At 43.0% G+C, this 17,482-nt stretch overlaps 1 protein-coding gene across 2 annotated transcripts in view; it reads left to right on the forward strand.

The window, feature by feature from the left end:
- The first annotated feature begins 548 nt into the window (after nucleotides 1-548).
- Nucleotides 549-17,482, forward strand: part of LOC136674627 (rab GTPase-activating protein 1) — a 90,472-nt gene continuing 73,538 nt past the window's right edge. The window contains exons 1-7 of one of the 2 annotated variants that reach the window (XM_066650713.1): nucleotides 549-654; nucleotides 11,964-12,168; nucleotides 13,373-13,402; nucleotides 14,545-14,746; nucleotides 15,156-15,363; nucleotides 15,879-16,053; nucleotides 16,804-16,961. In XM_066650713.1, the coding sequence (XP_066506810.1) occupies nucleotides 12,019-12,168; nucleotides 13,373-13,402; nucleotides 14,545-14,746; nucleotides 15,156-15,363; nucleotides 15,879-16,053; nucleotides 16,804-16,961 (923 nt within the window). In that variant the 5' untranslated portion in view covers nucleotides 549-654; nucleotides 11,964-12,018. The remainder of the gene's footprint in view (nucleotides 655-11,963; nucleotides 12,169-13,372; nucleotides 13,403-14,544; nucleotides 14,747-15,155; nucleotides 15,364-15,878; nucleotides 16,054-16,803; nucleotides 16,962-17,482) is intronic. The other variant, XM_066650714.1, reaches the window with a different exon arrangement.

Consider the following 17,482-nt stretch of genomic DNA (forward strand, 5'->3'; position numbering starts at 1 on the left):
TCTCTCTGTGTCTGTGTGGGTTTCCTCAGAGTGCTCCAGTTTCCTCCCGCAGTCCGTACACGCATGTTGTTCGGAGAACTGGCAGTGTGACCTTGCCCACAAGTTACTTGGTGAATGTGTGGTGCCCTGTGGTGGACTGGTGCCCAGTCCAGGGTGTGTTGGGTAGATTCTGGACCTGTATTACATGGTTACAGAACATGAATAAATTAATCGTATAATTTGTGGCAGCATGGTGGCATTGCCTTTTCTCGCCTAATGGTCTGTAAGGAGTTTGGTTTGTTTTCCCTGTATCTGCACTGTTCCAGTTTCCTCTCACAATCCCAAAAAAAAAAAAAATATTACAGAAGGTGAACTACCAGCACTGTTCGTATATTTAAAGTTATTTTACATATAAAGACGTGGGACAGTATTTTAATTAATTATGTGTCGTCTAATTATTATTATTTTACAAATACAATACATACGGAGTTATTTTCATAAATAAGACTTAGAAAAACTACAAATTAAAACTAACAGGACAGTTAGGAGAATATCGGTTAGTGCGCATGCGCACTATCGGCGGCCGTGTGTTTACGGTTGTGCTGCTAAAGCTGTGCGATGTTGTGTGAAATCTCTCCGGAATAAAAAGAAAATTTCAACTCTTAATTAAAACAGGTAAGGCGTTTATTTAGAGGTGTGTTGTGGGTTTCTGTTGGGTTCCGTCTGAGCTTGACCTGCGTCCTGTAACGGTTTATTTGGAGCCCAGTTTTAGCCACATTAGTTAGGGCCGAGGAGAGCTCTTTTCGCTCCAGTCTTTAAAGATAACAAGCAGTTCCTAATGCCTTGAATGTGTTTTAGAAATAGGGTGGCACTGGTTTAGTAAAGTGGCATTAAGCTGTCATTCTCAGTTTTAAACGTGTTCATAAACCTCTACTCTGCAAAACACATTCGCAAGCTTGAGTAGTTGTAGCTTAGCTCGCCTTCAGTTAAACACGAGTGGATTTAGCTTGAGTTTAAGGCACTTTATTACGTGTTGAAATGGTCAGAAACAACCAGTACCTTAGAGAAAATAAGCCCAAGATATTCACAAACTGCCACAAACCGAGGCTTCTAAACGAGGCTTCAATTTGTTCCTCGTTCGTCAGGATCGTGATAGAACTTTCCGTTCCACCTTAAATAGTGCAGCAGTTACATTCTGGCGCCTCAAAATCTTGTAAGCGACAGAACGTTACTCATGCACCATTTAAGGTGGAACGGAAAATTCGAATACGTACCTTGCATATACGGGCCAAACTCGTCTTGGTGGTTTATGGTAAGGATGTGGACTCATAATTGAACAAATATTTGCTGTAGTACCTGCATTTTAATATAAAAAATGCTTAGATAGTCTTGTTTTTTCAACCATGTATGTGGTAAGTTCCATGCAGCAAATATGACCGCACCTCACAGCACCATAAATGGCTGTGAGCCGCATCTGTTCTCTGTGAACTGTTTCATACAGTGTGATTGGATCATTACCTCGCAGCTGCTGGGCTATAGTATCAGCAGGGAGGGGATAAGAGGTGTTTAAGCCATGTGTATACACCCAGCTGTCACTATAAAAGGTCTCATGTGTTCCCATGTGTAGGGTGTTTGGAGACAACCTTTAGAATGAATGAATTCAGCTATTTTAAGGTGCACCCATTTTGTGGTCTCTATAGAAAACATGAAATGCAATGCCATGCCTATTGTCACTATACCAAGTGCCAAGCATGGGCTGGGGGGGTGTAAATCCCCCAAGTGGAACTGCATTCTCTTGAGTGATTGAGCTCCACCCAGTAGCTCTGTGTTGAGCTAGAGTGGGTTGTTTGTGATCCAGACCTAAACATCCCACAACAGTACCTCACTTCTCTCATGTTCTTGTCATTGAATGCCTTCAATCCTCACATAGACGTTCTAAAGTATTATATGCACAGTGTTAAAAGTAGTATTGTTCATGGCTGGGGCAACATTTATCATCATAATGTTCACATGTTGTTTTATTGACCACCTCTAATTCTATGCATAACGCATACAAATTGGTTTGTCTTAAGTCCTGTCAAACACATTATAATTAAAGGGTGGTTGCATATATATCTGTGCCAACACAGAGTCATGATCACTAGAAGAAAACATGAGCATTGGCTTTTTAAATTGTGGATTATAATTAGTGAATATAGTGAGTCGATATTTGTGGTACAGTATAGAGAATTGATATTAGGTTCGCACACAAAATAACTTGAACACACAGGCTTATTATGTTATAATTACAATATTCAAATTGGTAATTATGGGCTCAGATAGAACAATTAAGTTAGTGCTGTAAGTGTGCATTTTTCGACTCTGTGCTTAAATACACTCTGTTTATTTATTTCTGAGAGAGCTAGACCAGTCAGAGGCAGATAATTTTGTTGTTCTATGGCTATAAATAAGGGCCTATATTAACAACTAAATTAGCTAAATTTAATTGCAGTGGGGCGGCACGGTGGCGCAGCAGGTAGGTGTCGCAGTCACACAGCTACAGGGACCTGGAGGTTGTGGGTTCGATTTCCGCTCCGGGTGACTGTCTGTGAGGAGTTGGTGTGTTCTCCCTGTGTCTGCGTGGGTTTCCTCCGGGTGACTGTCTGTGAGGAGTGTGGTGTGTTCTCCCTGTGTCCGTGTGGGTTTCCTCCGGGTGACTGTCTGTGAGGAGTTGGTGTGTTCTCCCTGTGTCTGCGTGGGTTGCCTCCAGGTGACTGTCTGTGAGGAGTGTGGTGTGTTCTCCCCGTGTCCGCGTGGGTTTCCTCCGGGTGCTCCGGTTTCCTCCCACAGTCCAAAAACACACGTTGGTAGGTGGATTAGTGACTCAAAAGTGTCCGTAAGTGTGAGTGAATGTGTGTGTGTGTGTGTGTGTTGCCCTGTGAAGGACTGGCGCCCCCTCCAGGGTGTATTCCCGCCTTGCGCCCAATGATTCCAGGTAGACTCTGGACCCACCGCGACCCCGAATTGGATAAGGGTTACAGATAATGAATGAATGAATAATTGCAGTGGCAATGTATTTCATAAGAGCCACACTTCTCCACCCATGTTGCTGGGCTTGGAAGCATAGTTTTTATCACAACCTTTGACTGTGCTTCCTAAGCTGATGTGTCATGCAGTGTGTTTATTTTCCCTCTGTTGTCCTATGATATAGGAAGCTTTAGAAGTCAAAATCTGAATATTCTAATATTAACAATTGGAGGAAACATATATCTTTGACAAAGTGTACATGGGTTTTTTACAGGTTTTCAAGGCTAGATCCATTGAGGAAACCGGTTTAGTTCTTAATAAAACACACAGACACTAGTTACTAAGTGGAAGGCCACTTCAAAGATCTGTTGATAGTGGTTTCCACAAAAGACCTTCTTCTGCAAAACAGTGTTATGTTGATGTTTACATGTGTTTGTGTAGATGTTGTAGTGTTATCGCTGGATTGAAACAATTACATCTTTGTTTAAGACTAGAACTTCCACTACCTTTTTATGTGGTGAGTCATTCTGAAACTAACTGTCATTTTTGCAGTAATCAGCTGACTATTATGAAGTTTAATCTTGCCTTTTATTATTGGTGCAAAGCAGAGTAGGCCTATTAAACAGCCTGCTTGACCCGTTTTCTAACACAATGGTGCTGTACATGTGGTGAATACTGTTTTTGCCAAGCTGGATGCTGTTCTGGTTTGGTTCACACCAGCTCTTCGGTAAACCACGTGCACATGTTTAATCGTCTTGTAGAAAGTTTTTCTGATTCATACACACTTTCCCACAGCATTGTGTTTACACTCTGTGGTTTTAAGTCAATTATTTTACAGTGGTTGAATGTATTCTGTTGCCTGTTTTTATTAGTGGCATAAAAAACATATACACTTTTATATTGTTATAGTTTAGGTTTAAAAATTTCAATCTCATTAATAATGAAATCATACAATATAAATGATTAATGTTCTAATTAAGTTAATATTAATAATAGATGTAAATAAATAAATAATAGAGTAATACAAACTATTTAAAATATTCTAATAAATGCACTTGTTGGATCACAGTTTATAGAGTCGACTTTGGCTTAATGATGAGTGCAGTTCTGAAGTAACAAAGTTTCATGCTGCAGTGTTTCTCAAAAATGGTCAAAAACACAACTGGCAAGTGTCTTAAGCCTTAAAAATTGCTTATGTGACTTTTACCCTGATTTTAACCACAATTCCCAGTTGTGCAGGGTCTGTGCTGACAGTCAGAGGGCAAGTCGGGTAGTGTGTGTGTGTGAGGGGCATCCAGGTCATGTTTCTGACCGGTCACAGCATATCTAACATCTGATTTTTATTTATTCATTCATTATCTGTAACCCTTATCCAGTTCAGGGTCGTGGTGGGTCTGGAGCCTACATGGAATCATTGGGCACAAGGCGGGAATACACCCTGGAGGGGGCGCCAGTCCTTCACAGGGCAACACACACACTCACACATTCACTCACACACTCACACCTACGGACACTTTTGAGTCGCCAATCCACCTACCAACGTGCGTTTTTGGACTGTGGGAGGAAACCGGAGCACCCGGAGGAAACCCACGCAGACACAGAGAAAACACACCACACTCCTCACAGACAGTCACCCGGAGGAAACCCACGCAGACACAGAGAAAACACACCACACTCCTCACAGACAGTCACCCGGAGGAAACCCACGCAGACACAGAGAAAACACACCACACTCCTCACAGACTGATTGTGCCGCCCATTTTTATTTATATATATTTTATTTCTTTGTTTTCAACCTGACTTGCGTATGTTACGGATGTAGTCTTGCAGTGTAAACTGTTCAACAACTCAAGTCTGAACGAGTTCCGTTAACAAACAAGGAAAACGGAGCACAAAATGTAAACACACAATGTAGTTACAGATAACTGGCAATGTGTCCAGAAACAAAGTCTTGGATGAATATGTACCTAGGTAACCAGTATTATCGTGTTACTTGGGTACATTATATATAAATAAAACAAAACAGTGGGCCACACAAGCAATTACAGACTTTATTCCAAATATAAATCAGTGGTTCTCAGTCCTGTGTTGTTATTTTGGTCATTAGTTGCATCAGGTGTGTTAAGAGGAGAGAAATCTCTAAAATATACAGGCAGAGGCCCACCAGGATCAGGACTGAGACCACTGCCTTGAAGGATGCGGCAGCTGCACTGTGGAGCCTGCTACTGCGACACGTCTGATGCTTCCGTATGTAAGGCCATGCTGATGTGTGTGTATCTGCTTCTACTTATTTATGCGATTAAGTCGATATTTTTGGGGGATGCGCTTGTTTGTTTGAGAAGGTTTTAGATTTGTAGTGTATTATTCCCATTAGTCCTTTTGTGTGTGACTGACGTATCTCCAGCCTTTAAAAAATAGGCAAAAACAGTGGTGTAATGTGAGATGCCCAGTCTGTTTATAATCTGCTCCCACTTTCAAAGTCACAAGGCTTTATACCAAACCTTTAAAAGTCAACCACCAGTGTTCTGATGTTGGACTTGGAATGTCAGGTGCTGTATTGTGTCGGGTGCCATCGTATGATGATGCATTGTCAGGCCCAGGGGTCAGTCATGGGACCAGCAGGATTCAGCCACGTGTTTCACGTCAGTGTAGTAGGTTAGATGCTCCAAGAACGTACAGAAAAGCACTGCAGCACAGACAGTGCTGAACATAACCGATCCAGTCTTTACAAATCAGAGTCACTTTCATATTTGGCCCTAGATCGGATGCGTGTATTACTCGCGGGCAGGTGAACTCTCAGATCAGATTTCATGCATTCTTTTTGCCTGTACACATGCACCAAGTGCTGTCTTCATCAAACAGCACCGGCAGCGACAGTCTCAAACAGCTCTGTACTTCCTTCGTAGTGCACTGTGCAGGTGATGAAATGCACACTGTTAGAACAGAAGCTATTCAGATGAGAGCGGAATATAAATGGATTTGTGCTGGACGTGTGGCGCAGTACCACATTGTGCACTACACAGGGCCCAGGACCCATTTGGGATGGAGCCAAATCAATGTGTAAGTGTGCATTTTCAGCTGTTTCAGGGACAGATCTGTTGACGTTACAGGTCACTTACATTTATAAATGTGAAACGTCTGATCTGAGGCTTGTAATTGGAAGATAATCTAATTTCAAGGAACCTAAGTTCATATTTCTGTCATGCAGTACGGCTTTGGTGGATAGGGATGAGGTTGAGTAACGCTGGAGGATTCCTCTAAAGCTTTTTCTAGGTCTGTGAGTTGGACAGCTTTCTCTGAAATGTGTCAGATTTAAGATTAAAGTGCGATGGGGAGATGATTGGAGAGAACTTCTTAATAAGCCGTCTCCTGTCGGATGTGTAACTGTGAGACAAACCAGAGCTGTTTTATCTAACTCTCAGATTTGAGATTTAATAGTCACACATGTAGGCAGCAATTTTAAAATGCATAAAAGGGCATGTTATCTGTGTATATACAGCGTTCAAGCACAGTCTTTTTTTTGTCTGTTTTTCCAGTCTGTTAGGAATGTAACATTGTTGTTTATTGCGTTGTTATTGATCTGTATCGCAGTTTACGATTTAGCTGTGTGTTAAAGTTAGTGTGTCCTCATCAGGAATATTTATTATTTTGGGAGAACAACATGCCATTTATATTATTACATTTATATTATTGAATATTTAAATGAAGTATTAGTGGAAACATTAACATAGCCACAGTGTTGGACTCTCTTAATCTCAGCAATATTAAATAGTCTTTTCTTCTGGGTGGCGGTGGTGGTGATTTTTGTGTGTGTGTGTGTGTGTGTGTGTGTGTGTGTGTGTGTGTGTGTGTGTGTTAGAGAGAGTTCTTTCATGTATATTCGTGTAACTGTGCGGCACAGTGTCATGGGGCTCAGCTGACTCTCCCTCACAGCAACATCACAGAGAAAGTTGTGCCGAGGGGCAGAATAAAGATAGACATCTGCCCCAGAGAGAAAGAGACCGATAATAGTTGTGTGGACATGGAGTGAGCAGTTGCCCATTTGTGAATATAATGGTGTGTGTGTATGTGACTTTTAAAGTGGATGAAATGTACAGTTAGCCAGGGTGGTCTGATATACTGAACACTCAGATGCTGTTTGCCAATAAACAGAATTAAAGCCAAGACGTTGAACCAGTAAATTAGTGTTGTGTTTTTGTCCTTTAAAAAATACTCAGTTATGGATTATTGATAGCGGTATCTACACTTTCCAGCTGCGCAACATTGCTTACAAAATCAGAACATCACAGAGTGAATGCAAACATAGTACAGTAAAGTATAATAAAAGAAGAGTAATTAAACCTTTTTCTGTTGAAAATAAATTGTACGTATAGAGTTTAAAACTCCGGGTACTCCTGATTGATTTCAGCTTCAGGTAGCAGTTCAGCGCTGAGAAATGCAGCTGCTGGCATCTCTTTGTGAATGGGCACATGTGCAGTTACCATGGCAACGCCCAGCTGACGAGCCATTCTGTATGGAGGCAAGGGCTCTCTCTCTCTCTCTTTCTCTCTCTCTTTCTCTCTCTCTTTCTCTCTCTCTTTATCTTTCTCTCTTTCTTTCTCTCTCTTTCTCTTTTTTCTCTCTCTTTCTCTTTCTCTCTCTCTTTCTCTGTCTTTCTCTCTTTATCTTTCTCTTTTTATTTCTCTCTCTTTCTCTCTTTCTCTCTCTCTCTCTCTCTCTCTCTCGTGTCCCAGGGCAAAGCAGGAGAGAAAAGAAGGAAGAGTCTGACAAGGCAGCTATTATAAAGTGTGGGAGCTGAAGAACAGAGTGTTAGTGTGAGCAAGCATGAAACAGCGGTGTGTGTCTGCCCTTCACTGGTAAAGAAAAACACAATATTTACATTTCTCGCTTGTCTGAAAGGAATTACAGAAGCATTCAGCTTTACCAGTGATTCCTTCACTATGATGGTATACAGTGAATGATGAAATTGTTACACCACACTGTTGTAATGCTTCCAGTTGTATGTTGAAAATACTTCCTTGAATACAACCCAGGATATGACAATAAAAGTTTCTCATAGCTAAAATTTCATGATGCTGCTACACCATTCTTTACTGATTCCCGTCCTGTATTTTGTGGTACATTGGCAATTTTGTTTGTGCCGGTGGCTCTCTAGGGACCTGCGCTGAGCCTGTGTCCATTAGAACACTGCACAATACGCAGACTCAGGAAAACAGCACTTAACCAAGCTTTGTTCACCAGGCACCAGCCTGCATTTTACTTCCTGTCTCCTAATATTTCTCTCTCTCTCTCTCATTCTGACTTTTGCCCAGTGCTGTATCAGGTGGTGCTGATATGAAAACAGTTGTTCTTAGAGGAGAGAAAAGGACAGAGTTGTGAGGTGTCTGTTTAAAAACCAGTGGTCATTATGGGGCTCCGGGGGGTGGCGCTGTGCCACGTGCTGTAGGTATGGACCAGCTGAAATGTCATTGTTTATTCAAAAAACCCTTTTCCATCGCTCTTTTGTGCATGTGTGCTTTGCAAGAATTCAGTAGATGGAAAACCTGCTTTTCACTCACGGACTCACTCACTCATGGACTCACTCACTCACTGATTCACTGAGTCACTCACTGATTCACAGACTCACTCACGGACTCACTGACTCACTTACTCACTCACGGACTCACTCACTGACTCACTCACTGACTCACTCATTCACTCACTCACTCACGGACTCACTCACGGACTCACTCACGGACTCACTCACGGACTCACTCACTGACTCACTCATTCACTCACTGACTCACTCATTCACTCACTCACTCACTGACTCACTCACTCACTGACTCACTCACTCACGGACTCACTCACGGACTCACTCACTCACTCACTCACGGACTCACTCACTGACTCACTCATTCACTCACTCACTGACTCACTCACTCACTCACGGACTCACGGACTCCTCACGGACTCACTCACTCACTCACTGACTGAATGAACTCTGATCCAGACCTCTGTTTATAGAGGTGCAAAGTGCAAATACAAGCAGAAAGGAATCGGAGTACATTGTTGTTAAATGTAGTTATTGACGTTTATAACATGACGTTTCTGGCCCAATAATAACTAATAGTGTTGTATTTTATGTGATTGTATAGTGTAGGATTGTCCTCACACGTTGATATTGAGTGTGTTTCTGTTTAGAATATTGTGTCACTGCAGTTTTGAGTTTAACTTGATGATTTCTTATGTGTGTGTGTGTGTGTGTGTCTGTTTATATTGTAATACAATGTACTAGGTCGTCTCCTAGTGTGATCTTCCCTTTCTTCCTCTTCACTATTGTTCAAAGGGAAAGACGGCCACATGTATAGTGCGCTTTGTTTGACCCTCTGCCAGCTTATCTTCCTCCTGTTACAGCCTGGCACCTTCCTGCTCGATTGTGGGTTTTTTTTTCTCTCCCCAAGTTTATTTCAGACACGGTCTCTCTCTCTCTGTGTCTCGGTACTTCCCTCTCTTTTTCCCTGCCTTATTTTTGCTTGGCTCTTTAAAAGCTGTGTTGACATTGAGCTTAGGCTTTGAGTCAAAAGAATGCAGCTAATACCTCAGCTGAAAAAACAATGTGATGATTTTTTTTTTGTGGTCCGTAACTGGGACACTTTAATATTAAATGGCTTGTCTTTACGTTAGAACTTATTGGTGTCATCTGCCTGTGGCAACTGGACTTTATTTACATATTACCATGGGGACACTGTGATTTGCATATTATTTATCCTGTCACAAATTTCCATGACCATGTGAAAGTACAGGTGCGGTGCTTATAGAGTTTATACTACAGTCTATCCTTGAGTATGATGCTCTCTTGATGTTATGCTTCGTCTAGAGCTTTATTACTCAGCGTTTTAATGGTCACAGCGTGACTGACTTTGTGTACGGTCTCCTTTATCAGATGGAAAGGGCTATCGGATTTCAACAAACAACGCTTAATTCAACACTGCGCATTTACTGTTTCTGACCTGATATTGCACACACAGTCTTATTCGTTTCCTTCTGTGGACTAATTGGCACATCGCTATGCAAAAGCAGAGCTGCATATGTCACATGTTGAGAAAGAAATCTGATTATTGACTGGATGATGTAGACCAGGAGGTTCTTTGTTATTAGATTACCTAAGTGCTTGTGAAAGTTCTGAATGAATTATTGGCAAAAAAGTTTTTTTTGGCTTTTATCAGATTGCTTTCTACATATAAAGATCAAAGATCAAACACTTTTCTTAGGCTGTCTGAAAAGCCGTGTTCTTTACGACCGTTTTCACCCCTGTTCCTTTAAATAGCAATGAGCCACTGTCGAGAGCGCAGCAGTGAGGAGCGAAACTCTAGTTTATTGGCCACTTTCGCTGTGGTTCTCCTTTGTCTCTTCTCGTTTTCACTCTGCCCGCATTTCTCTACGCTTGTTATGTCAGTTTTGCTTCATTTACCCTTGTATTTGCTGTCTCACATATATACAGGTCCAGCGCTGGACTGGCGATGTACTCTTATATGCTTGACTGTAAATAAATTAATGTACTCATTTAAAACTAAGAGTCTGCGTGGGTTTCCTCCGGGTGACTGTCTGTGAGGAGTGTGGTGTGTTCTCTATGTGTCTGCGTGGGTTTTCTCTGGGTGACTGTCTGTGAGGGGTGTGGTGTGTTCTCCCTGTGTCTGTGTGGGTTTCCTCTGGGTGACTGTCTGTGAGGAGTGTGGTGTGTTCTCCCTGTGTCTGCGTGGGTTTCCTCTGGGTGACTGTCTGTGAGGAGTGTGGTGTGTTCTCCCTGTGTCCGCGTGGGTTTCCTCCGTGTGACTGTCTGTGAGGAGTGTGGTGTGTTCTCCCTGTATCTGTGTGGGTTTCCTCCGGGTGACTGTCTGTGAGGAGTGTGGTGTGTTCTCCCTGTGTCTGCGTGGGTTTCCTCTGGGTGACTGTCTGTGAGGAGTGTGGTGTGTTCTCCGTGTGTCTGCGTGGGTTTCCTCTGGGTGACTGTCTGTGAGTAGTATGGTGTGTTCTCCCTTTGTCTGTGTGGGTTTCCTCCATGTGACTGTCTGTGAGGAGTGTTCTCCCTGTGTCTGCGTGGGTTTTCTCCAGGTGACTGTCTGTGAGTAGTATGGTGTGTTCTCCCTGTGTCTGCGTGGGTTTCCTCCGGGTGACTGTCTGTGAGGAGTGTGGTGTGTTCTCCCTGTGTCTGTGCGGGTTTCCTCCGGGTGACTGTCTGTGAGGAGTGTGGTGTGTTCACTCTGTGTCTGCGCGGGTTTCCTCCGGGTGCTCCGGTTTCCTCCCACGGTCTAAAAACGCACGTTGCTAGGTTGATTGGTGACTCAATGGAATGTGTGAGTGTTAGCGCCCCCTCCAGGATTTGTTCCCATCTTGCGCCCAATGATTCCGAGTAGGCTCCAAACCCAACGTGACCCTGAACTAGATAAGCACTTACAGACAACAAATGAATGAATTTACTATTAACTGCTCACTTTAAAGCTTGAACCTATTTCGGATTTAGAAACCCTGGGTGTCGCAGAGGTCCTTGATAGCTCATATGTTCCTCACATTCCATGCTGTTCATTCATTAGTTTCTCGATGAGTTTCTTCATTAGTTATTTTTCCATGAATCAATGAATGTACAGCACCTTTCTTCATGTATCTCATGACTCCTAAGTGTTTAGCATAAAGTGCAGATTGTCTTTAACAGCTGCCCAACTCATTGGAGTGATGTAGTGCCCACTGGTTTGTGACAATACACTGACCACCAGGTTGTAGACTGGGTGTTTTTGCAGTAGTAGGTTAACTGGGCTAGACATCTGAAAACAACCACATTTAAATTTATTTGGAGTTCGACTGGCACCATTAGTACAAAGGCACTATGTAAGTGTTTGTGTAAATTAGCGAATGCCATGGCACCAAACTGAAAATGCTTCTCATGCTTTTTATTTCTTTTTCCTCATGCTTTTTTCTTTTTCTTTTCCATTGTTTTGCAGGTGATTTAGCTCATTAAACCCCATTCATGAATGCGCTGGGCTCCGTTTAGCAGTCATGGATGACATGGCCTCCGTGGGGAAAATTAGTGCCTCCTCTGACTCAGTTTCCACCCTAAACAGCGAGGACTTTGTCCTGGTGTCCCGCCTCGGGGACGAAACCCCCACCACTAATAACGGCAGTGACGATGAAAAGACAGGCCTGAAGGTAAGACTGCTGGCTGAGCAGGTAGACAGCTGTCATTCATCTCCTCAGACACAAAGACACTTGTTTAATTCTTTTGAGCGCTTAAGTAATAAGACCTGACTCTTCGCCTGAACTCAAAGAGCTAGTTAACTAACAGGCCAATCAGCTGACTACTGTAAACACAACGAGGACAGAGACATTACAGGACCAGAGTTAGGAAACAATTAGCTATTTTATTTCATATTTGATAACTACCAGTAGATAATCATGTTTGTATCTCCATTTAGCAGATCTTTAAAGGCAGGCTAGATGTATCCTTTATTGCCTTACATTTCCCATAATCCTGTGTGTCACAGAAAAACACATGCACACACATGTAGACTCATACAAGCTTATTGCACTTTTGTGTTTTCAGCACCCGCTCACTGTGCTAATGAGATCCATTCATCCTTCCACTCTTTGGTTTGTGCTGTAAACCCGTCGGGATGTCGGCCTGTTTTGCTTTGTTTCAGCTGTGTCTTTCTTGAGAGTTTAAAAAGTCATGCAAGGACAATAAGACTCTCGCTTTCACACACTCCTTTGGGGCGATGGAAAGCTTTTGATCACCCCATTTACTCCTTTGTTGAAATGTTCTGGAAGACCCAGCATACATTGTTTGGTCTCTCTCTCTTCCCCCCCCTCCCTCCTCCTCCTCCTCCTCCTCCTCCCCACATTCTTTCATTAAGCGCCTCTTCTGAAATCCTTCTTTCATGTCCCTGCCATCTTTGCTTGTGGTTTTTGTGGTTTCGGGCACTTTGTTTGTTTGGATGGTGGAGAGGGACGCTGCGTCCTGTTCTGTCATTTATTTTCTATCCATTTCGCCCATTCTGTCACTTACCCACACTCTCACTTCCACTTTCTCGGTGGCTCTGTGTCCTTTACCTTGGGTGAGCCACTAGAGGGCACTCAACGAACATTCATTCATCTTCACTTCCCAAACCTACCAAACCAAGACCCTACACACACCTGGTTGTACTTAGACAGTTGCTGAACGTCCTTTGCTTTTTCTCGGACGCAAACCTACGGCACGTGTGATAAACGCTGCTGTTTGTGGTGCTTGGCTTCTCAGCATCATCAAATGTATCCCAGTTTCTCTTTATTGTTCCATTTATTCATACTTCTCCATGTTCTTCCCTGTGTGCCTCGGTCTGGAAGAGGCTTTCTAAACCTCTTGTTTGTTACACAGGTGATTTCTGAGGAAGGGGTCAGCTTTAAGGTCAGTTTCTCTCTCTCTCTCTCTCTCTCTCTCTCCAGCTCTTACTCTCTTTTTCTTGCTCTCTCATTTTCTTCTCCTCTTGCTTCCATGCTTGCTTGCTCTCTTTTTCTTGAATGTGTGATCGTTCTTGTGCTCTGTGTTTTGATTGGCTGTTTATTTTTTTGGGAGGGGGGTGTTTGTAATGAAGCAGTGTGAACTATAGCTAGCTTACCTTCACACCTTGTGTCCTAAACGTGTCTTCACTTTCAAATAGCTACTCTTCTCCCTAAACGAATTGCTATCCAATGTCCTTCCAGTTTAAATCCCCAGTGCTAGCTTATACCTACACTCCGACAGCAGCACAAGACAACCCGCAGTCCGTGCTAGCCCCTGGCACATGTGTCGTCTGCAGCGCTTTGTAGGTGGGCTTTTATAAACCAAGGTTTGTACAGAAGGTGACAAGACAGGAAATGATATAAATATATCAGCTGTGTACATTCATAAGTGATGTTTTAGTTGGTCTGTACAGCACAGTGAATAGAATAATGCATCCTATCTGTACCTTAGCTTTCCAGTTGTTAATAAGGACAAAGTGGTGTACTTATTAGATACAGTTTACTAGTGGTGTGTGTGTGTGTGTGTGTGTGTGTGTGTGTGTACACGTTCATTTGAATATATGCAGTACTGGGCATATGAGTACTGAGTCTGACCAAGAAAGTGATTAACCAATGGCATCACTTTATTCTAGGTGAGTATCGGTGTGTCTCTCTCTCCCCATCAGTCTGTTTGGGCATCTGTTTATATTAGTGCTCTCCTCCAAGCGTGTTGACCTGTTCAACTATTTTCTATTAGATGTTGATTTAAACAAACAGCAGCACTTCCTGTGAAGAGAGAAACCTCCTAGCTCTTGGCAGAATTGTGTGATGGGGAGAAATAACCTTTTAAAAATACAGTGCAATTACAGTAAATTCAAGTGAGCATTGACAGTGCAGTAAAAAGCAACACATTTAAGGCTTTTTTCTATTATTTGTGTGTTTAATTTCTTGCTCTGTGACGGACTGGTGCCCTGTCTGGGCGTGTTCCTGCCGTGTGCCCAGTCATTCCAGGTACTGTACCACAGATTTATTTTAGTGACAGGTCTCTGTGTGTGTGTGTTTGTGCAGATCGTGGGGAACGGCAGTGAACAGCAGTTACAGAGGGAGCTGGAGGATGTGCTTATGGACCCGTCGGTGGCTGAGGTGACTCCTGGACTGCACCATGTGGGTGAGGGGGACCAGGGCTATCCCACCACAGCGGCTCCTCCGCAGCCGAAGTCGGCTCCCCCGAAGCTCGAGATGGTGCTGCCCGTTCAGGGAGCACAAGATGGTGAGCGCAGTGAGAGTAGGAGGCCGCTAATGTAGTGGTTCACAATCCTTTTTTCATGGAGATTTTCTAATCCTGAAAGAATGGGGGAAATGGATTAATTCTTAGCTGCTTTTGCGATTTTTCTGCTTATGAATTCGGACTCGGTTCACCACATGTCAAACCAAACACTAAAGTCAGTATTCGAGTGAATAAGTTCTCAGCAGTTTTCTGAACCCACTCTGAACCACATCCAGGTTTTTCATTAACTCTGTGTTAAATGACTGATGTAATGAAGATGAGACTAATGTTATACTATGTATTATTGGATTTTATTTTGTTGTGAAACAGAGCTTTATGTTTTAAATGGAATGATCCACGAACAATGTAATTAAGGACTGGGATCTGTCGTGTGTGTGGTTCTTTTGTCCAGATGAGGGGTCGGTGTCGAGCCCCGGGACGCCTGTTCCAGACGAGGACAGTGTGGTGTTTAGTAAGCTGACATATCTCGGCTGTGCGTCAGTAAACGCCCCCCGCAGTGAGGTGGAGGCACTGCGTATGATGAGCATCCTGCGCAGCCAGTGCCAAATGCCACTTGACGTCACGCTCTCTGTACCTGGAGTCTCAGAGGGGACTGTGAGGTAAACAAGGAGGCTGCTGTGTGCACGTGGAAAGATGGGAAAAGATGGAGAGTGAACAAAGACTAGATAAAGAAAATGCTGAAGTAGTTCAGTTCAATTCATCCCTAGAATGTAGGGCTTAGTGTTAAGTCGGAATTCTTCAATATTTTGTAGTTTTACACTACCAATCAGAGTTACTTTGATTTCCTGAAGATCTCTCTCTTTCTCTCTCTCTCTAACTCACTCTAACTCTCTCTCTCTCTTTCTAACTCTCTAACTCACACACACTCTCTCTCTTTCTAACTCTCTTTCTCTCTCTCTCTAACTCCCTCTAACTCTCACTCTAACTCTCTCTCTCTCTCTAACTCTGTCTCTAACTCTGTCTCTAACTCTGTCTCTAAATCTGTCTCTAACTCTCTCTCTCTTTCTCTCTCTCTTTCTCTCTCTTTCTCTCTCTCTCTCTCTCTCTCTCTCTCTCTCTCTCTCTCTCTCTCTCTCTCTCTCTCTCTCTCTCTCTCTCTCTCTCTCTCTCTCAGGCTGCTTGACCCTCAGGGCAGCAGTGAGATCGCTAACTATCCAATATACAAGATCCTGTTCTGTGTACGCGGTCATGACGGGACACCAGAGAGTGACTGTTTCGCCTTCACAGAGAGCCACTACAACGCAGAAATCTTCCGCATCCATGTCTTCCGCTGTGAGATTCAAGAGGCGGTGAGCCACTCACATACACAAATGGATCTTCCCTTATACTGTTACACTGTGCCGCTTCTGGAGGAAATCCTTATTCATTGCCAAAAAGCTGTTTAAATCGATAAATCCTGCCTTTTTAAGAATAGGAAGAAGCCTAGTGTGTAAGTTCTCATTTGCTTGTTGAAGGAGGGAAAGCTCTTTATGTTTAAACTTCCCTTTGTATCATTTATTCACTTATCAATAGAAAAATGAGATGTATGTCAATATGCCACTGTTGCCATGGTGGAAGTGGAAGACGTTGTGATAAAAATACATTTTTACTGGGGCTTTAGTTTTCTCTTGAGTGCCTGTAATTCTGGCATTTACTCAGAAGGGGGTGCACTTGTTGTTTTCTAATTAGTATAATATACTCTCTCTCTCTCTCTCTCTCTCTCTCTCTCTCTCTCTCTTTCTCTCTCTCTCTCTCTCACACACAACACACTCTCATACACACTTAAACAGAAGTAAGCATGGTAGTCATGCTGGTAGATGCACGCAGAATCTGTTCATCACAGCCCCCCCCCCCCCCCCAAAAAAAAAGAAAAATGCTGATTAAGAATCAGGTTATGTTTGTGTTGAATCTCTAGTTATCATGAGGAGGCACAAACTGAGCCGGACAGTGTGGATATGTGATTCCCCGCTCATTAGTCTCATCCCAGAAGTCCAGACTGAGTTGCCTGCAGTACCGTATATACTCATTCTTATGTGTACGTTAATGTGTGTGTAACACAGGTCAGCCGAATCCTCTACAGCTTTGCCACAGCTTTCCGACGGTCGGCAAATAAGGCGCCTCTCTTGACGCAAGCTCCACCCCTCACACCAGACAGTGATGTTTTCACCTTCACCGTCAGCCTGGAAATAAAAGAGGATGATGGAAAGGGAACTTTCAGGTGAATCTGCCTGGCTGTTCACACCAGTAGTTCACAACAGTTGGCTTCGGCAAAGCACAGTAGATACGTGGCTCAGCCATAATCTTTCGGTAGTGTGTTATGATTTGATTGTGTATCTTATTAATGTTTAATACACCATGCCCTCCGTAATGTTGTAGAACCCTCACAGACCTGTCCCTTCACATCTAAAGGAAATTAGAGAATTTGATCATTTGCTCTGATAAAGGAAAATACAAAAATAGAAAAAGAAATACCGCCTTTCTCTCAATTAGAAGCGTAGACACATGCTTCCTCCTTCCTTCACGTCCTCCCACAACTTTTCATGACAAAGAGCTCTAACACCAGCAGCTCTTTCACACCTCAGCGGGAAGGCGCTGTAGATCTCTACGTATACGCTGTGTGTGTGTGTCTGTGTGTTAAATTACTGCTTTTTATTATTCTGAAGGTAGCCAAAAAGCCTTTGAAGTGTAAGATGATGAAAATTCACACTGTCAGACAATATTCAACCACAATATTCAACC

The sequence above is a fragment of the Hoplias malabaricus genome, chromosome 18, assembly GCF_029633855.1.
Source record: "Hoplias malabaricus isolate fHopMal1 chromosome 18, fHopMal1.hap1, whole genome shotgun sequence".
NCBI lineage: Eukaryota > Metazoa > Chordata > Actinopteri > Characiformes > Erythrinidae > Hoplias > Hoplias malabaricus.